At 44.1% G+C, this 21,530-nt stretch overlaps 1 protein-coding gene and 1 non-coding gene across 2 annotated transcripts; both read left to right on the forward strand.

Moving 5' to 3' along the window:
- The first annotated feature begins 13,706 nt into the window (after positions 1-13,706).
- On the forward strand, positions 13,707-13,844 carry LOC133889883 (small nucleolar RNA Z247). The gene has a single exon (XR_009903963.1). It is a non-coding gene; the product is annotated as a small nucleolar RNA Z247 (small nucleolar RNA).
- Positions 13,845-18,247: 4,403 nt separating this feature from the next.
- LOC133887891 (NAC domain-containing protein 21/22-like) lies at positions 18,248-20,736 on the forward strand. Its single transcript, XM_062327906.1, has 3 exons — positions 18,248-18,536; positions 18,892-19,184; positions 20,118-20,736. Exons 1-3 carry the CDS (start codon positions 18,353-18,355, stop codon positions 20,511-20,513), a joined length of 873 nt encoding a protein of 290 aa, XP_062183890.1. The 5' UTR covers positions 18,248-18,352; the 3' UTR covers positions 20,514-20,736.
- The last annotated feature ends 794 nt before the right edge of the window (positions 20,737-21,530 follow it).

Here is a 21,530-nt window from a genome sequence, read left to right on the forward strand (position 1 = left end):
CCTGTTAGTTGGAAAGGAGCTCGCTCATCATACATCTCATCGGCCTGGGTAAAATGGAATCGCACATGAGATTTGGTGGGCAAGGGATTCTTTGAAACTCAGGATTATCAAAAATATAGAAATAGGAAAAATATAATATTAGAGTTGTTTGGCATTTGTAATTCTTCAGGAATCTAAAATGTAGAAAAACTTCTAGTGAATTGGTTGGATGCAACAAAGGAAAAACATAGGAATGGAAAAAAAAGGGATAGAATTAAAAGAATTTTTCCATGAGGTTGGATCTTATGCAAGAAATCTTCCAAATTTCTTACGAACAAACCATTCCATAAGAATCTTATAGTAATTCTATAGGTCTAATCATTTGTTCCAAATAGCTTCATAGGATGTTTTTTCCATAGGCTTTCAATCCTTTTAAATTCCTACATTTCTACTTCGATCCAAAGGGCTTAAGGCTCTGTTTGGTACATTTTGTGTTTCTATGTAATTCGCTTCCTGAAGAATCCTATAAAAATCAGATTTTATTTCTTCTAATTATACAGTTTATTATCATAATTCATTTACTAATAATCTACCATAGAATACTACAAGATGGCGTCGCTGGATTTCAATGAGCTCATGCCCATTGTACTGCTGTTAAAAATACCGATCCCCATCTCAGTAAACATGGTCAAATCACGTACTGCGTTTCGTGCCATAGATTATTAATTCTTTTCGAAAATTCAGAGCTTATATCGAACGAGCCATTGATGCGCTGACCAAAGCTCTGTGACGCAAGAGACAGGTAATAAAAATGTATGCAGTGTACGATGCAGTTTGTTAACTGGCAGACACAGTAAAGAAGCAGATCGCTTCAGCTCGTACTCCTACTCTACCGAAAGCGACGCAACAAGTGTACGTCTGCCAAAATTCAGATGAAGAAACGGCCCAAAATCCAAATCGGTCAAGAAGTTGCAACCAATTAAGTTGGTTAGTTCTCGACAGTTATATTAATCGAAATCAAAATCGGTCAAGAAGTTGCAACCAATTAAGTTGGTTTGTTGTCGACAATTATATTTATAATCTAGCAAAAGATTATTTGGCCTCTCTCACTGGCTTGGTGCAACTACCTTTGCCAAAGACAAAAGGGAAAGGCATCTAGAGCTAGGGCATGTCTTCTTTACCTGGCCATCAATCAAACGTTCAGAACAACCACACCTACTGAATCTGTCAGGTACAAGTAGACATATCAGACGAGCACCCCTTCTTCCTACCTTGTCTGATTCCTAACCATATCTTCTGTCACCGTTGTTTTTAGCATCCCAAGGGTAACATAACACAGGATGTTGGACACCAGTTGGGACCTTTGATTGTAGAACACTACTCCACCGTCTTCTTTTTTCTCTAAAAATCATTCCACGCAGGCACAGAGAAAGCTTGCAGACAGCTACCGGTTCTTCATGCCCTAACGTTTGGCCCCCTCTGGCCGCCCAGAGGGAACAGACCAAGCTTTTGAGGTCGCTTAGAACATGGCCTAGCTAATGCCTTTACCAAAGCCTTCTCTATTTATTTATCACCTGCATCCCTAAAAACACGGAGCGCCAAAATGTCCTCATGAACAATGTTGGCGGACAAGGGCAAGATCAACGGCCCCCTGCACCAATCATTTCAACCAGAGTGTTTTGTGATTTGTGCCCCTCAAAAGTAGTGAACCGGGAATCAAGCATGCCGTGACGATCCATATACGAATCGTCTCACTTACTGTATGACTACTATATATTCACAGGTATACAGATTAGATCTCACATGTCAACGGGTGTACAATACCTGTGTAGTAAGACAAGGATCCGTGTCCGAAACCGTCCCTTCAGTCTCTCGCCGCGGATATATGCATCTCTCCGTTCTCACTCTCTTTTTTTCCCGATAATCTATCCATTATTTGGCACAAAAAGCGACAGATTGTGGTTCCTGGACAAGACCCAACGCCGTGCCTCATCTTGAGCTTGTTGACGAGTACACGCGATTGAGCATTCATGTTTTTAAACACTCTGTTGTCGAATCCTTCCAGAGTTTCCACACGGTTAGCGATCAGCACCACACGGTTACCGTAATGATTTGGCTACCCTCTTGCGCTCCCGGAGCCACCAATCTGCCAGTGTGTCGTCCGACGTGGGAGCAGCGTGCTGCTGATGGCCGGAGCAACGCTGGAGCTTGAACCAGCTGCATTCCTTGCCAAATACACATCCCAGCAGAAGATAATCGACTGTTTCCGACAACTGGTCGCAGAGAGCGCAGTTGCCGTAGTTGGGAAGGCCATGTCGTTGCAGTCTTTCGGATGTCCGGCGTCTACGATATAAAGCCAACCAAAAGAAGATTTTGCACTTGAGAGGTGCTTTGACCTTCTGCAGTTCCTTCCCTTAGAGCAACAGCAATATATAACGCCTACTAGATAGTAAGACTAGATCTTATACCAGTGTGAATTTGTTATTTCAATTGCCACAAAGTGCTAGGCATTAAGATGGGTTTACATTTAAATAAAAAAAATCAGTTTTCCCAGCCACCCTATGTTCCTATCCACAACCGAGAGAGGAAGAGAGAAAAGGTATGGAAGAGAGAAGTAATTTTTTATTCCTTTTTTATTTTTTATTTTTTTAAGACTAGAGCTCTCAAGGTTCACGTTACCGACCGGAGGTCGGTTACCGATCTCCGGCGGTAACCGAAAAACCGCGGTAACCGCGATTACCGGTCAAAAATTCAAAAAAATTCGGAGAAAATTCATTCGGCAAATTTTAAATTTTTACGAAAAAATCATGTTTTTGCCCTCTCGGTAACCGAGCGGTTTGGGTCGGTTACCGAGCGGTTTTCTCGCATTTTCGATTCGGTCGGTTACCGAGCGGTTTGGCTCGGTAACCGCTCGGTTTTCTCGATTTATCGAGCGGTTTTATCGAATTTCAGCGCAGTTCAACAAAAAATCTAAAAAAGGGTTCAATCTTGTAAAATCAATAACTAATTCATCCGAGCTTCAAATCAAGTGAAACAAATTTTGTTGGATTCCTTGTAACATGATCTACATGATAAAAGTATTTATACTCATAAAAAAGTTCAAAATTTTCTGTGAGAAATTTTATTTGTTAAACCAAGGTAAATGCATAGTTTACTCTTTGCTAATCCAAAAATCATGAAACTAATTTTTTTAGTCTTCTTACATGATCCTATATCTTTTAAAAATATATGAACTCATGAATTAGTTATTGTAACATGCATGATTGTGTAAATGTGTTGCGACTAGATTAATTCATAACTGACCCATCACACCTTAAAAATTAGTGAAACCACTTTCATTAGCTTATTTATATTATGATTTACGTAGAAAAAATAATAGTAGACATGAAAAAATTAATTACAGTGATTTTTCTTAACATATTCACTTTATGCTTGTGAACTTTGTAAAAATCATAGAGAATTTAATAAAACTCTAAATAAAGTGAAATCAATTTTAAAGGTTCTCTTAAAATACGTTTTATACAAGAAAAATATGTGTTTGCATGTTACACTTTTCCTTAATGTGAGTTAATAATTGAGCCGCACGCTTCAATTTTTTTCATTTTTTTCAAACTTTCTCCCTATAGAATATGATGCAAACGACATTATTTTTGAAAAAAAAAATTCACAGAAGTTCTTAGAATTGTGTCTAGTTTTTTTTAAGATTTTTTTTGAATTTTTTTTTAAATTTTTTTATTTTTTCGAATTTTTTGAATTCAAATTTCGGTTACCGAGCGGTTTTTGAAATCGGACCGGACCGGGAAGGTCGGTAACCGCGATTTTTGAGCGGTTACCGACGGTTTTTTGAACCCTGGCTCTTACTCAACGTTCATCTACAGGGAAATGCGGGAGGGGAGAATCGAACTCCCCGGCTCACCTCAACCTAGAGAGTGTTGCCACCAGGCTACTTACCTCGAGGTATGGAAGAGAGAAGTAAATTTTGATTCCTTATTATCGATAGCAGCTTACTTTCATATAGGAAGCTAACATTTATTACTTACTATCTGGTTTGTGAGCACATTTTGGTAGCTCTAAAGTGGGTTGTCGTCACGTATTCCTGTACTCCCGCAGCTTCCGTTCCTCGATGGAGATGCCCCATTTCTCCATGAGAGCATTGTTTGCTCGGGTAAGTGGACACGAAGGTTATCCTTGCGGTTTGGCCGCTAGTCGCTTGCTTCGCCATGGCAAGGCTTCCGGTTGCTCAGCAAGCCGGGATCGACGCTAGATTGGCTCATCGAGAATGGGAGCTGGTCTTGTGGCCTGGATGGAATTGACGAACTCCGCGACCGCAATCTTGTTGTGGTGCCGGTCCCAGTTCAAGGTGGACTGAGGTAGAGACCCTCTGGTCATCGTCGCCATGGAGAGGTCGAGTCGGGGCGTGTTGTGAAGGGAATTGGACCGTCTGCAGCTCCGGGCCACCAACAGAGGACGTAGTTGGGGTCGGTTGACGTTGAAGGCTAAGGTCCGTGGGCTCCAATATGGGCCATGGTGGGCTGGTCCGTCGGCCGAATTCCCCGCCGCGACCACTAGTAGAAGGCAGTTGTGGCCATTCGGCACCTTCACCGCCGTCATCAAAACGGTGTGCCTTCGGCCATGGCTTCCCGCTCCCGGGATGGTAACCACTAACCAGGATAATGACCTGGGTCGTCACTGTCGGAGTCACCACCGCTCCGAGCGCGGACGAATGTCATGGACCTCGTGGAGCTGCACGGTGAGGCTCCGTTTGAAACGATGGAATGCAAAATAGAGAAATAGTAAAAAAATGTAGGAGTAGGATAGAGTGCAAAGTGAAAAATTACAGAATACAAAACACTAGAATGAAAAGTTTGGGCTGTTTAGATTGTAGGAAAATTTTGAATCTTCAAATTTATTTTATACTCTCTCTGATCATAAATACTTGTTGTTTTGACTAAGATCCGATTAAACTTTTAAAATTTTAACAATAATAGTTTCAAAAATATATAGTTTGAAAATATAAAAATCATATGTGTAGATTTGTCTTAAAAATATTATTTATTTATATATTATAACTATATTTTAGTAAAAAATAATAGTCAAAGTTGCACGTCAAAAATCGTAAAAAATATAAAAACGTTTAGGTACTTTTTTATGGAGGGAGTAGGAACTAGTGAAATAGTAAAATAGAATATTTTAAATAGGAACTTTACAAAAATGATCCGACATGTTCAAATAGGCCTGTCGGGCCAACCAGGTACGGGCCTAGCTAGGCACGGCCTAATAGGCCTGACTAAGCAAACGGGTTGTGCCATGCCGGCCCGTGTGCCAGAGGCGCGGCGCTATGCTAGGTCAGCCCGGGCACGATTGCAATACGGCGAGCTGACCGGGTAGGGAGGGGCGGCGGGGACGTTTGAGGCGGGGCGGAGGCGGGAGCGGTGGTGTCGGGCAGCGGCGGGGGTGTCCAGGGCAGGGCAAAGGTGGGGCGGTGAGGCTGGGGTGGCGGTGTGGCCGGGGCGGAGCGACCAGGAGTCGGCGCGCCCAGGCGTGACGGGAGCGGTTGGGTGGGCTACCAGGGCGAGGCGGCGGGGTGGTCGGCCGTGGCGTGGGAGGGGCTGTTGGGCAGGCGGCCGGGGCGAGGTGGCCGCGAGGTGGCGCAGGCAACTTAGGTGGGGCGAGGTGGGCCGTGCTCGTGCTGGCCGGGCCATACCGTGTCGACTCGGCGTGCCGCACGCTCGGCCCAGGTATGGCCCGTCGTACCGTGTCGTGCATAGAACGTACCTACAGAACCGTGTCTTGAACCGACTCAGTAGACACGGCTCACTTAGACAGCTTTAAAATGGTTGTTTCAAATGCAGGAATAGAAGTAGCATTGAATTTACTAAGTTCAACTAAGTGGATGAAAATGGTAAAATAGTGAGGGCTCTTTTGGAACGTATGAGTGATAAAACGTAGGAATATGAAAAATGTATGAATAGAATAGGAATGCAAGTGTAAATTTTGTGAGATAGATATTTGGTTGGGTCGTAGTAAAAACACTTTTTTTTTTGAAAGAGAACTTCAGAGATGGCATTAATTTTTTTAGAAAATGGAACAATTCCGATCTTTTGCATCCAAGGATGCATACATCCCTAGTTGAATTATTACATCATCCTAACATAAAGCTAATAGGGAAGTATAAATAGGAATAGATTATAAAAAGATTACATGACTTTATCCGGCACATAATCTATGATTAAACCGTCAGCCCTTCTTGGCGAAAAGCTCCATAGCCACCACCTCTAAATTTTGGCACACCAGTTTGATATCTTCCCTTGTTTCCTCCTTTTGTAGCAATCTCCAAAATCTGAGCTAATAGGTGCCCTGAATTATGTGTAGGAAAAACACATAATAGGGATTGGTAAATCATCATTTACATGTGACTCATAGGCGGATTAAAAACTTGGATCCCACCCGTCAGTTGGGAACAAGTGACTGACTTGTTGTTTGCCTCGATCATACACAAGAAAATGAGGTCGGATTGGATTGATGTTCCCCGTGGTTTTCCTATAGAATCTGCTGCCATAGGATATTTTCCTTTGTTTTTCCTACGTTCTTTCAACTGAACCAAATGATGCTACAATAATCAAATCCTAAGGAATCCGAATCCTCTATTTTTCCTATGCTTTTCCTCCGTTCCGAAGGACCCTTGAGTGCCTTCTTTAGCCCTGCGAAGAGGAGAAAGAATGTCAGGTAAAGCTTGGTTATCGCACAATTGTAGGTGCGAGTAACGTGGGAAAGTTTTCCCTTAGCTTAGACCCCATTTTTCCATTCCTGCAAAAGTACAAGCTAGCTCGCCTTTTCCTCCGGAAAGTTTCTCGCTGATTCCTTCGTTCCAAACGCGCGCGCACAATTCGTTTCCTCTGGAACTGAAACGTTCACTTTTCCTACTATTTTCCTCCGTTCCAAACGAGCCCTGACTCTGTAGTGGAGTGTGCCATGCTCAGGGTAGAAGATCTCCTCCGGCCGGAGAAACAGGCCACGCTCGACGTAGGGCTCGCGGGCCTCCGGGACGACGAGACGAGGATCTTCTCACGCAGAATCAAGTCTGGATGGATGCACCAAGCGACCACCTCGAACCACGAAAAGTCGACCTTGGCGGTGGTGTCTGGCGCCAGTGCGATGATCTCACACGAGGAGCCCAAGATCGCCTGCGCGGTGCTCTGCCGCCACGCTTGTGCCGGAATCCCCCTCAGGGTTAGGCGCACCTTGAACACCATTGGAGCAGCGTTCGCCATTGCCTGACGACGCCATGGCTTGAAGATCAGCCTGAACGCTGCAGCTGGAGGGTACGGCGCCCGTAGAACGCGCATCATGTCCGAATTTTCCCGGAACACAATCAGGAGGTCCTCCGGCTGGTTCATGTCGACGGCGAACGCGTCCGCGGGCACATGGAACAGCTCCGACGATAGCGACCGAAGCTCGTGAGAGCGCGAGCTCGTTGAGCTCAATGTCCACCGCCGGGGGATGACACGGAGCTCCACTGCCGGGCGCGCCAATTGGGGGATATGTATGCATTCAACTTGAGTATTTGATCAGACCAACTTTCAGTTAAAGTCCACAAGAGAATGTGATCAATTCTTTCTCTCTCTTTTTGCCTTTTTAGAAAGATTTTTTTTTTTTTTTTTGTTTGGGGTTGATACCGTGATCATTTTTATTTTTTTGAGAGGGAGACTGTGATAATATACGAAGGTGAGTTGAAAAACAAAAAAAAATACAGGAAGGTGGGTTGGGCCTATTTACGTTTTGGGCCTCAATGGATCGATCCATGAGATATTGAGTATAATTTTACAGCCCACGATGTCTCAGTTATGTTAGTTTAAATACCTTCTAATGGCAACTACTTTTCAGTAGTTGTTATACTAGCCCCTAAAAGAATTACTCATACTAGTACCCAAGTTCCCAATTACAAGTGCTCGCGGCTAAAATTATTGCCCTGAAAAGTGCCCATACCAAACAATCATGATAAAGAAGGAACATTTCATTTCGAAGTTTCCAGGTAGCTCATCTGATAGTACGAAGTTTCAAAAACTTGAAGCCGATTGTCAACGCAAGTATAGTATTCAATTAGCAAGGAGCAGAACAATCCATGCAAGAAATGGTACTGCTACGTACCAGTGGTTTCCTAGGCCAGATACATTTTTCCAAAGCTACCGATTGCTAAAGTTTCTCCATGAAACTATTTTATATATAATCAGAATGGTCAACCCAGTGAATTCCTCTCACCTTCTTGCAGGTCAGCTGGTTAAAATGTCACCACAATATGCACGTGTGACGTTATCTGCAGGGAAACCTTGACAATTTTAGTCGTGCCAACCTGCAGATCTTGACTCTTGAGTCTTGACCAATTCAGATAACATCAGCTGAGATCATCTCACTATGCGCTTAAAACTTGTATTTGCTTTGCAATATTAGCTGAAGATAATGAAAGAAGTTGTCTCGAGATCTCAGACGCAGAAGCCAAATCTAGACATCGCAGCCTTACACAGAAGCCAAAATATATAGCGGGCCATGAAAAATAACCATCTTTATTCATGCCCCTTCCGATGGCCATATTATCATCGCAATCTTCACATCCAGTATCCTGTTGCTCTTGATCTTCGCCATCTGAGAGTTGCGTTGGCGCATACGCCATATCATCCGAAGGCGATGTCGCGGGAAAGAAGACACCCGCCGCCGAACGTGTCGAGTCAGATGAGGCGCGGCAGCAACGGCAGGTAGCGCGCAGGTCTGCGGCCAAGCACGTCGCAGATGACGACGCCACGCCAGGGGTCGACGAAGCCCAATGCACCACCGCCTTCTCCTCCGAGCGCGATCACCTTGGACGTGATATGGCAGTAGATTTTTTTAGATGATGAAAAAAAGTTCCAGCCTTTTGCATCGTTTACATACAACTATTATACATTAATATGGCAGTAGATACAGGCTACAGAGTACAGACACGCGGCTTGCTCCATTTCTCGTCCTTGGAGTCGAAGAGCCAGAGGCTGGAGTTTCCCAGTCCGCCGCGGACAACGTGGTTGAGCGCAGCGATGTAGCAATGGCCGTCGTCGTCTTCCGCGTGGGCGAGGAGGGTAAAATTGAAGCGCCCAGCCCATGCCATCTCCGTGATCTCTGCTTGTTCACTGGATTAAGTAGTCGAAAGGAGAGAGGAGAGGAGGTCCGGGTCGGAGCTGGGAAGTGCACTACAATCGGAGAAACAAATCTCAGCGATCGGAATCCGACGGCCCTTGTGCCTGCCGCTTCTACCCCCGCCACGGCCGCCTCGTCTTTTGTCCTTTTCCTGCCAAGTTCGCCGGGCAGCACCGCCGGCGCGCCGATCGATCCTAGCGGCGGAACTAGAGCTTCGGAGGGCGGGTGCGGTTGTTTTTTATTTTTTAAATCAAAATATTGCGTTACAATGCACAGACAAAAATATGACTGTTGAGTTGAAATTGTTTGAAGAACCACATGATAGCATACTCTACCTCACATAATTGTTTACAATTTTTTTTTACTATTTCGATAAGGTTTTGAATTTTTAGAGTATTGGAACCTAATATTTTTAAACATGTCGCCCCTTTCAAGGGAGACGATCTGTAATTTTAAAAAAGGATATATATATATATATGTAATTTTTTAATAAAAAATATAAAAAATAAGAAAGAACTGCGGTTAACAGGGCGAAAATCGAGAGGATTCACCGGATGGGCCAAATTGACTCGGGCCGGCCCAGGTACAGTCTCACTTTCAAGTCAGACCATGTTGGATCGGAGCTCCCTCATCTGTCTCACGTTGGGACTGAATGGATCAACACCATGCGTTAACCCACGATGTCACAATTATGTTACCTCGCGCTTGAAATTAAAGTACTATTGTTCAGTTAAGTACGTTTTAGCTGCACGCAAATTCCCATTTACAATTTACAGGTTCTCGTACCTGAATTTGTTAGCCTATACCAAATAATCATGATTAAAAAAACTATTTTCGTTTCAAGGTTTGCAGTTGGCTCATTTGAGCTGACAGCACAAGTTTCAAAAGCTTGAACCTCACAGTCAACGCAAGTACAGTTTTCAATTAGCACGGAGCTGAGCATTCCATGCAAGGCAAGCAAGGATACAGCTAAGTACTAGTAGTCTCCGAGTCAGGAAATAGTTTTCAGAAGCTACCGACTGCTAAATTTCCTCCATGAAACTATATTATATGCGATCAGAATGGTCAACTCGGTGAATTCCGCTCATGTTCATGCAGGTTAGCTGCATGTTTGGATGATCGGAGAATTAAAAATGTCCCGGAATGCGCACGTGTGACGTTATCTGCAGGGAAAGTTTGACAATTGTAGGGACAATGCCAACCTGAAGATTTTGACCAGATTCAGAGAACATCGGCTCGGATCATTTCAGCATCTGCTACATTTGTGCTTGTAGTCTTATCTGAATTTCATGGAAGAAGTTGCCCCGAGATCCCACGCAAAATGCCTTGCAATAGGGAGCGGTGACAGTATCATCCTCAGATCGAAGTGGAACACAGAGAGGGAGAAATAGCCTTGAATTATGATGCGCTGTTGGAAATTGCTACTTGATCTCCTTCTCCTGCAGAAGCACAAGATTCAAACAATTTTATGGCAGACAAAATGCTCACCTGATGTTTGCAACTTTGCTTTATGTTTCATGCACCTGTTGTGTATGTCAGAAGAAGTACCAGCATACAGAAATTCAGCCAGGATGTTCTTCTAGCTATTTTCCTTGGAAAACCAGCTACGAAGATGCTAGCAGCTGCCTACCAGGTAGCCTGCCTCGCTGCTTTCGTCAAGCTTACACACTGATTACATACTACATGATGGCAGTGATCTCTCTTCTTGAAATGGTTCGAGGACATTAATATCGCAGATGAGATGACAAGAAATGCATCTCGCAGAGATCGCGCTTACGTCTTTGGCAGCGTTTATGCTACTGCCAAAGGTGACATCGATTTGTTCTGGTGTATCTATCACAATTTGCTGCTACTCAGACCTGGTCCAGCTACATCTGCAGTTCTGAAATTTGACTTTGGCAGAATACTGCGCGGATAGACGTTCTTGGTTAATTCCACCTCACTGAATTTTCCTTCTCTGAATAGGACTGGCATGGCAATCTCTATAGGAGACCGGACAAACCTAACTGCTTATCAGTATATCAGGTGATCAGAAGTTCAGAAAGTCATGCCGAGACTAAGTACGGTACATGTGATTTTCCACATGTTTTTATTTGAATTTTTTTTCACAGGATAAGTCTGCTCCACCCGTGTGCGCCCGACGGTAAAAGCAGCCGTTGGTTGGGTTCGGAGAGTAGACTTTCTCCAAGGTCTAATCTTCAGACTGCTGTGTACAAACTTCAGTGAGACGGACTGGTTCCCTACTTGCGATGCTATTTTGTGCCTGAATTCTGATTGTAGAAATGTTAACAACTTTACTTCCATACTTAACAATTTTATACGCACATCTCCTGCTTGTTCGTTTAAAAAAAGATAGTAACAATTTTAAGTGCCTGGACCAGCTCATCTTATTTTACGGTTTTAACCTCTTGTCACTAAAAAAGATAGTAGCTGTTTAGTGTTGATGCTGCAAGTTTGCACTGTCCAGTGCAAGAAACATAGGGCCTTGTCAACGGAAAATAATCTTATGATACATGATTTCATACATTTAAGAGCTGGACATAATTTATGGTGTGACATCTGGCATAAGTTGTTATAAAACGTATGGATGAATCAAAGAAAATCATAGGTGTTAAAACAAAGAAGCAAATAAAATACTATGTGTCATATCATGAATTGAGTCAAACGGAAATCATCTCATAGGATTATTTTCCTAACACTCCTGACTAACTTCTAAAAAGATATCGTAAATAAAAAACATTGGGCCTTTGTCAACCGCCCTACTCCTGACTGAGTAGCATTTGAAATTTTCATGCAAGTTCAGAGTCAACCAAAACGGGATTAAATATATATGGAGCATAAATCCAGTGGAATTCTCTCGTCCATCGTATTGTGTTTTTTTGGACCTATTGCAATTTGCATACCTCATTGCCATCGATATCGACTGAATAACTGCTGCTCTCATTTTCAATGGCGTTTTAAAACCTTTCTCCGAGGAACGTAAAAAAGCTATGTCAAACTTCCTCCCGAAGTTGGCAGTTGCCAAACGTAGAAGTGCTTGACATGGTCCCGCAGTCAGAGAACAGTAAAAAAATCTTCAGACTGACATGACGGTACGCCGACATCATCTAGTGCCCAAGAACATGCAGATGGGCAGGGCAGATCAACTGCTCGGTGTTGTCCGAAGACAGTGTTTGTTCGGCAGATTTGGACTAATCCTCTGGTGATCATGGAAATCCTTTTTTCTGGCTTGACATGGCCATGGACGATTTGATGCTCCTTGAGGAGTTGCTCTGTACGGATCTCTTCGCGCCCATCGATTCCCTGCCGGCGAAAAAAAAAAAGGAAAGGCCAAATCAACCATGAGATGATTCCATACCTAATTCGATCGGTTAAAAACAGCAAATTTGCTACCGCGTGTACTTGCCAATGTCGCCGTGAATTCGTCAGCGTCCGCGCGCCAGTGACAGCAGAATTGCCATCACCTCTTGGAGCAGCCGCGCTGATAATGGAAGAGACTAGCTCTGTGTGCCTCTGCACCTGTAGCAAAAGATGGGGGTATTTGGAAATAGCTCTTTGGTTTTTTATTTTTTAAAGATGTCACTCGAATGATATTTTTAATAGTATTTTTGTAATTTTCTAGTAACAAACTTACAATAATATTAGGAATAGTGATTTTTTTACAATTATCCTCAAAAGTATGAGCATCGCCTGAGCGATCATCCCGTGCGCAGCCAATCCTCAGAAAGAGACGCGGTTGTCCAACCATGTAGCATGAAACGAGAGGACGAACATGGATGCCGGTGCCGGAGCACGACCTCCACGCTTTCCCATGGTGTGGATCTCTGATGGGGCGGCGGCATTGGCACGCTAGGGTTGTGCGTGTTAACGAATAGTGTTGTAATCTGTTGATAATTTGTTAAAGCCTATAATATCTAAACTAACAGATTATGTTTGTTGTACTCTAGATTATGTACAAGTCTATAAATACAAGAGCTAAAGGCCACGACAAATTAGCCTGGCATCTCCATCTTCTTCCTCCTTCTACTTTCACATGGAACCAGAGCCCAAACAAATCTCCACCGAGATGAGTTCCTCGTCAACCACCAACGTCTTCTCCACGCCCAATTTCAGCCATATGATCCATGTCAGGCTCACTCGAGATAATTATCTCGTTTGGAAAACCCAACTCCTCCCATACCTCCGTAGCCAGCAACTTCTAGGCTATGTAGATGGTTCAATCACCGCTCCGGCGAAGATGACAGATGGAATCAATGAGAAGGGAGAGCGTATCGGCATACAAGTGCCGAATCCGGCGTATCAGAATTGGCTCGTCCAAGATCAGCTTTGTCCTCAGTGCTTTGCTCTCCTCTCTTTCTGAGCAGGTGCTCGGACAGGTGCATGGCCTTGAGACTTCCCGCGAAGTGTGGGTCGTCCTTGAGGGCCTGTTCTCTACCGGAACACGCGCGCGCACTTTGCAGATCAAACGCCAGCTTTCCACCATCCAGAAGAAAGATCAGTCCATGGTGGAATTCTACAACAAGGTGAAGAACCTTGCTGATTCTCTGGCCGCCATTGGCAGGCCACTTGAAGAAGAAGAGGTTGTCGGTTATCTTCTCACGGGTCTCGACTCCGAGTATGATCCGGTGGTGGCATCGCTGACTACCAGAGAATCAGCAAGGTTCTCACTGATGTCTACGCCTACCTCCTCAACTATGAGATGCGCCTGAAACATCAGAACACTGTGCAAGGTAATGGATATGCTAATTTTGTTTCTTGTAACAGACGCAACAATGGTAACCGTGGCCGTGGTCGTGGTCGCGGCCGTGGCAGAGGAGGAGATCAGTCTCATGATTAGGAGGACAATAGGCCGACCTGTCAAGTCTGCAAAAAGAAAGGGCACACTGAAAGTGCCTAGAGGGGGGGGGGGTGAATAGGCTTTTCTGAAAATTAAAACTAATAACAGCGGATTAAACTGCCGGATAATCCGGTGAAGTCCGGATACTCCGGTATGGTCTGGAGTATCCGGTCTAGTCCGGAGTCTCTGGCCTAACAGAAAATTTCAGAATAAATGTGAATTGAAGATAACAGCTAGAGTCTAAGAATTACACTAGGTCTACTAGATATCACAAGGCTAGAATAGCACTTAATACTAGCAAGATTGTCACTAAAGCAATTTAAATGATAAGTTACCAAATTCACACGATAAAGTAAATTTCGCAAATAAGAACGCGTGAATATATCCCGGAGTTCGGCCACCTCACAAAGAAGTGCCTACGTCTCCGTTGAGGAGCTCACAGAGAGCCGGGCCTTCTCCAACCCTATCCTCTTCTAGCGACCACCAAGATCAAGCTAGAAATTCTTACTCAATATGAAGATGCTTACAAACTTCCCGAGGCACACCACAAGTTTTGGGTGCTCTTCGGGCGACTCCTTTCCTTCTAGAAGCCCAAAGCTTCAAGAGAGATGATCGCAGTAGATGCTCGATGAAGAACTCAATGCTCAAGTGGCTTGAACCCTCTCCAAACACATACTCTCAAATTTGTGCAAACTTTACTCTAGAGATGATCGGAGGGGCTTTGAATGTTCTTAAAGTGCTCAAGTGGTCTCAAGAATACCAGCCACAGCAAGCTCTCAATGCTATGGAGAGAGGGGGCATTTATAGCACTCTCTCACAGACTAGCCATTATTGTTTTTGTCAGAGCTTACCGGAGTATCCGGTGTACACCGGAGTCTCCGGTCCTAATTCCAAAAATGGCGTCAGAACTGTCACGAACGTGTCAGAACTAGCCGTTACAGTTCTGTTTAATTACCGGAGTCTCCGGTGAACACCGGAGTCTCCGGTCCTGACAGATTTTCCAAAAAGACTAAGTCCGGAGACTAGCCGGACCCTCCGGCATCTCCAGGTACCGGAGTATCCGGTGAACACCGGAGACTCCGGTCTTTATTTTCTTTTATCAAAAAGATTAACTGCTAACCGAAAGCCTCTGCCGGAGTCTACATCGGAGACTCCAGCTGCACACTAAGCATTTTACCGGAGTATCCGGTGAACACTGGAGACTCCGGTCCTTTTTTTTTCTTAAAAAGAATAAACCGTAACCGAGACTCTCTGCCGGAGGCTATCTCGGAGACTCCGGCCGAACACTAAGTACCGGAGTATCCGGTGAACACCGGAGACTCCGGACTCTGAAGATTTTCAGAAAGAGTTTCGTGTCCGTGAGTGAATGTGTCTCTCAACTGGGTGGTTCTAAAGGATCTCTTGAGCATTGAGACACTAATCAAGCAATCAAATCCATCCATCTAAAAATATGTCTATCCTAGACTCAATTTCGAAAATAAAATGAATGTAAACCCTATCTAGTACCCTTCGTTGATTCTTCATTTGTTTCGGCGGGCGTTAAACCTCATTTACCTTCACAACTGATGCTTATACCTGTTCAATACTCGAAAAGCATGTTAGTTCTTTAATCGTTTTGTCATCAATGAGCCAAAACCCACTTAGAGGGCCTAGATGCACTTTCACACACTGCTCTCAAGTGCTATCATCGGTTTAATCACTCCTACCAAGCTGAAGATCCAAGAGTTGCTGCTGCTGCGTCATTAGTGCCATCCTATGGAGTTGATCCCAACTGGTATGTAGACACAGGTGCTACAGACCACATCACGAATGAACTTGACAAGATGTCCATGAAGGAGAGGTACACCGGCAAAGAGGTAGTGCAGACTGCAGATGGTTCAGGTATGAAAATACTTTACATTGGGCAATCATGCATCCAAACTCCATCTAAGCCACTCTACCTAAAAAATGTGCTTCATATACCCAAAGCCTCACGAAAATTACTATCTATTCATCAATTTGCCAATGATAATCATGTATTCTTTGAATTTCATCCTGACCGTTTCCTCATTAAGGATCTATGCACGAAGAAAGTTCTGCTTCAAGGAGGGTGTAGAGATGGGTTGTACCCTGTCTCACCATAAGGTCACCGAAGTCCAAAAACATCCACACTATCCTCATTATGTTTGCAAACTTGACAAGACCTTATATGGCTTGAAACAAGCTCCTAGAGCCTGGAATGCAAGGCTCAGCAATAAGCTGCAAGATCTCGGTTTTCAAGTCTCCAAAGCTGACACTTCCTTGTTTATATTCAGGAAAGGTAGTGTTATCATATACTTGCTTGTTTATGTCGATGACATTATAGTGACAGGTTCTTCACAGGAGGCAGTGACAAGGTTGGTGCAGCAATTGCAACATGATTTTGCAGTCAAAGATTTAGGTGCACTGAATTATTTCCTTGGCACTGAAGTCAATTCAGTGAAGGAGGGAATTGTCCTTACACAGCAGAAATATATTCGAGAATTGCTTCACAAAGCTGGGATGACTGACTGCAAAACTGTGGCAACTCCGATGAGTATTTTTGAGAAACTATCAGCACATGAGGGAGAACCATTATCCGAAGCTGAGTCAACTCGGTATCGGAGTATAGTAGGAGCATTGCAATATCTCACCCTCACCAGGCCTGACATAGCCTTTTCAGTGAACAAAGTGTGTCAGTTTTTGCACTCTCCATCCATGATGCACTGGACTGCAGTAAAATGAATTCTTAGATATCTCAAGAATACACTGAAGATTGGACTTGTCATCCGTCAGTCAAGATCAACACTGGTCAGCGCCTTCTCTGATGCAGATTGGGCCGGCAGTGTTGATGATCGTCGTTCTACAAGTGGCTTTGCTGTATACTTCGGTGAAAATCTAATCTCTTGGAGTTCAAGAAAGCAAGCTACGTTTGCTAGATCAAGTACCGAGTCAGAGTACAAAGCCTTGGCTAATGCGACGGCAGAGATTATATGGTTGCAATCCTTGCTTGGTGAGTTGGGTGTATTTCAGAACAGACCACCATGTCTCTGGTGTGACAACCTCGGAGCTACGTACTTGTCTGCAAACCTGGTGTTTCGTGCACGTACTAAGCACATCGAAGTTGATTTTCATTTTATGCGAGAAAAGGTAGCGTGCAAAGCACTGGAGATTCGATTCATTGCTTCTCAAGATCAAGTAGCAGACATTTTTACAAAGGCTCTAGCAGTGAAGCCATTTACAACACTTCGGCACAGTCTCAATCTGTCAGTGCCCGGTTGAGATTGAAGGAGGGTGTTAACGAATAGTGTTGTAATCTGTTGATAATTTGTTAGAGCCTAGAATATCTAAACTAACAGATTATGTTTGTTGTACTCTAGATTATGTACAAATCTATAAATACAAGAGCTAAAGGTCACGGCAAATTAGTCTGGCATCTCCATCTTCTTCCTCCTACTTTCACAGTGCGCGCCGCCGCTACGGTCATACATACCCGCTGTCGTCGTCGGTAACCACCTGACATGATGGATAGAGCGCCGGCCATCTGAAAACTGGAACGAAAGCAGCTGCATGTGAATACGATGCCTCTGAATTCCGATGGACAAGATCGGCATCCTGGAATCGCGGATTGCTGTGACTTTTCTGAGCGCTGTAGTTTTCCAAGAGGCTGAACTGTCAACTGAAGAAGTGATGCATGAACGGCGCATGGACACAGTCTATACGTATCCCAGACTTTATTTCACACCGCCGAGAGAGGAGGGATACCTCTGTACGTACGCAAGTACGATATACGCTCCGTAGGCACGTACGTATAAAGTCGCATTAGGACCGAGGAACATGGACCGTCCAACACACCGGCTTTCTGTGTGTGACGTTGGTTATTAGATTTTTTAAGTACAACGGAACACATTCACACACGTATATCACACTTACATCCACACATATCACACTTACATTCATACATATCTATATATGTGTATTTTTTCACACGTCTAAATTAGATTAGAAATATAATTTCACATAAAGTAAACATATATTTTGATCACTTAACACATACGTGCATGTATTATTTCTTTTGAATTAAATTTCAAGAAAACGCGAGCACCTATACCGAGTCAAAAACTAAAAATCGAGTTGACAGATTTCACTATAAAAATCCTAACCAACTGAATTAGACTTAGTTCATGGTTATCAGGTATCAACAGTGGCCATCCTCCGTGACATGCTCAAAAAGACCCTTGGCTAGATTTCCCTATTAATACTCAACCCCATTGTGCGCGCTGAAACTGCATGCCGAAGACGCCATTAGCCTCTCTGTCTTTCCGTCTCTCCCAACCGTCAGGGCGTGCGTAGTATACCAACAGGCTCGAAGCGATGAGCTTGATCAGCATGATGGAGGCGAGGCTGCCCCCGGGGTTCCGGTTCCACCCGAGGGACGACGAGCTCGTGCTGGACTACCTGCGCCGCAAGCTCTCCGGCAAAGGCGGCGGAGGAGCATACGGCGGCATCGCCATGATCGACGTCGACCTCAACAAATGCGAGCCGTGGGAGCTTCCAGGTACGTGCTGCGACTTGCTGATAGGATATCGTCGTGCACAGAGCTTTCGGTGTAGTAGACTGACGTGATAACCAACTACACCACGACACCTTGTGTTCATCAAATTTTCCTATGTTTGTTTTATCACGTATTGAAATTGGAGTTCTTGCCTAGTATGGTTGTCAACCCTTGCTGCTTGGCATTTCTTTCACCTTGCATGACTTCTGCACAGATTTTCTTTGCTCCGTCTTCAAGCTACCAGCTAGTTGCATATGATCTTGTCATTTTGAAACGTTGAATACTTATATCCAAGAATGCGCGCGAGCAAAAGAGAGTAACATTGCAACCGTTCGGCCTTTCTCTTGTCGATGGGCAGACGAGGCGTGCGTGGGCGGGCGGGAGTGGTACTTCTTCAGCCTGCACGACCGCAAGTACGCGACGGGGCAGCGCACCAACCGCGCGACGCGGTCGGGGTACTGGAAGGCGACGGGCAAAGACCGCCCCATCTACGGCCGGCGCGGCGGCGGCGCCGTGGTCGGGATGCGCAAGACGCTGGTGTTCTACCAGGGCAGAGCCCCCCGCGGGACCAAGACCGAATGGATCATGCACGAGTTCCGCGTGGACGGCCAGGCCGTTGCCGTTGCCGGCCGCCACGGCTCACCTCTCAAGGTACGTACACATCACACGCCGCATGCGCTGCTCGACGATTGATCAATCGGTCGCATGTTTCTGAAGCGTTTGTTTCGTGTGATCTGGATGGACGGAGTAGTGACCTCAAATGTCGTCAAGGAGTTTTTTTTTTTAAGAATCTTACTGTGTTAGAGTCGTCACTCGTGTAAGGAAGATGGGAAAAACAACTCCGTGATGCGTACTTACCTTCTGTCTTGACCGTTTATTCTTTTCATACATTATTCTCTCATTTACTTTATATTTTTTCATCTAACTTTTTAACATAAATCTTAAACTAAATAGGTGACCGAGATAAAGAGTGCTTACGCACCTCCTTATGGAATTTCCCCTTTGAGGGAAGCTTCGTTGGAAGCTGAACTCGTGTCCCAGCTCACACGTCTCTATTTGCTGACAGCCAGCCAGTTAGGAGTTAGCTCCTCTGCTCCCCGTCGTGTCACTGTCAGATGCTTCTCTGAACATTCTGATGCGATAAACTAGTGGTGCCACAAGGCCAATCATTCGAGGTGACCTAGTCTTACCCAATCATTCCAAACCTGGTACGCATCGCCAATCCATTCCAAGGTCGTTCGGTTGCTGCCATCGCCACGCATCAGCAGCACTAAATTGGATGTGGTACTGGAGCAACTGAACCTTTGAAAAAGATTTGACTGCTTCTAATGCCAGTTCTTTACTTCAAGTTGTCCATATCTAGTCGAGATAAGCTCAAGTTGCCAATTCAAGAATATATTCAGATTTCCATCAGTTGCAATAAATAAGCAAAGATTTTGCGTTTAGGAGACACCAGAGAGCTCACACGTGAGGTTACCATACTTGTTTGACGTGATCGATGATATGTTCTGAACTTGCCAAATTAGTCGCATCTGAATTTTCGTGATCAATTTCAATGTTTGATTTTTTTAAAACAATTTGCAGAACGACTGGGTGCTGTCTAGGGTGTTCTACAAGAGCAGAACCACCACCACAAGACCAGCGGGCGCCGACGAGGCCGGGTCACTGTCCAGCGAGCTGATCAGCCTGCCGATGCCGCCGCCTCACATGTCCCCCGTCGACGCCTACCTAACCTTGGATCACGCGTCGGCGGCCTCCATTGGCGGCTACTACCAGCAAGACGCCGGCCTCCCGGCGGCGCAGGCGCTGCCGTTCAAGTCCCTGTCGGGCTTCCGGGACCTGCTGAGCAGCATGGTGGAAGTCAACGGCGGCGCAGTTGCAAAGACGGAGTTCCAGCACGACTGGGCGCCCGAGGCGGCCTACGCGCAGCAGAGCGGCGTGTCGTCGCAGACGTGGAACCCGTTTCTGAGTTCTGGATGATGGCACACGGCTCAGTTGCTGAAGTGTAGCAGGCAGTGTGTGCTTAGCGAGCAGTCAGTTTGTCTGTAATTCGATTTGGTTAGCGTGAACGATGCAGTGTATTAGATGTAGGGTAGTAAGTAGCAACCCAGACACTAGATAGGATGGAATGGAGTGTCTTGGCGCAGTAACTGTTGTACATAGGATTGTCGCAGAAAATTACTACTTTTTTTCTCCGTCTCAATTTCTAGTCCTGCATACAATGTGATTTTTACGAATCAGGAGACGAAAGACCGGGGTCCCCGTGTGAAAACAAGAGGCGAGCTAAGAAACAAAATTGCAAAAGTTCTAAAGTGAGCTATGCTATATTTCAATTTTTCAATTTTTTTATTACGGCTGTGACTCATTTGATGGGCACTAGCGCATCAACTGCGACTGCACGGGCTAAAATTTAGTTTACGGTTGAATTATAGATATTTATTTAAATAATAGTTCTATGCTAAGATACAATAACTATTTATATTTAAATATTAGAACATAAAACATAAATATATTTTTTGTTTATAATATTGGAATCATGTTTATTATCTGTGAATAGATCTAATTTATAATTTTTATTTTATGTGTTATGCAAATTGATTTTTATTTGTTTCTTGATTTTTTGAAAATATTATTATTTTAATGTCATCATCGTATCTCATATTATTTTTTTGAAATACATTATAAATTCTTTGATATTATTTTTGTGTGATAATCCGTAATATGTTTGTATTCTGTTGTTTTAATTTTGTAATGTTTGATTATAATTGATTTGGAAAAGTGTGTTGATTGTTAACGTAATTAAGTTGGAGTTTGCTAACGTAATCTTTTTAGACAAATGATATCTACAACAAAAAGAAGGAAATGCAAGGCAAGAAGTAGTCTTAGGCTAAACTCTATGATTTGTTTTTTAATTTTCTATGTTGTTTCGTCTAGTTATTGATCTATGGTTACAGTTAGTCAATCAATTAATTCAACGGTTAGATGTTTTATTTTTTA

Source organism: Phragmites australis, chromosome 13 (assembly GCF_958298935.1).
Source record: "Phragmites australis chromosome 13, lpPhrAust1.1, whole genome shotgun sequence".
In the NCBI taxonomy this organism is placed as follows: domain Eukaryota; kingdom Viridiplantae; phylum Streptophyta; class Magnoliopsida; order Poales; family Poaceae; genus Phragmites; species Phragmites australis.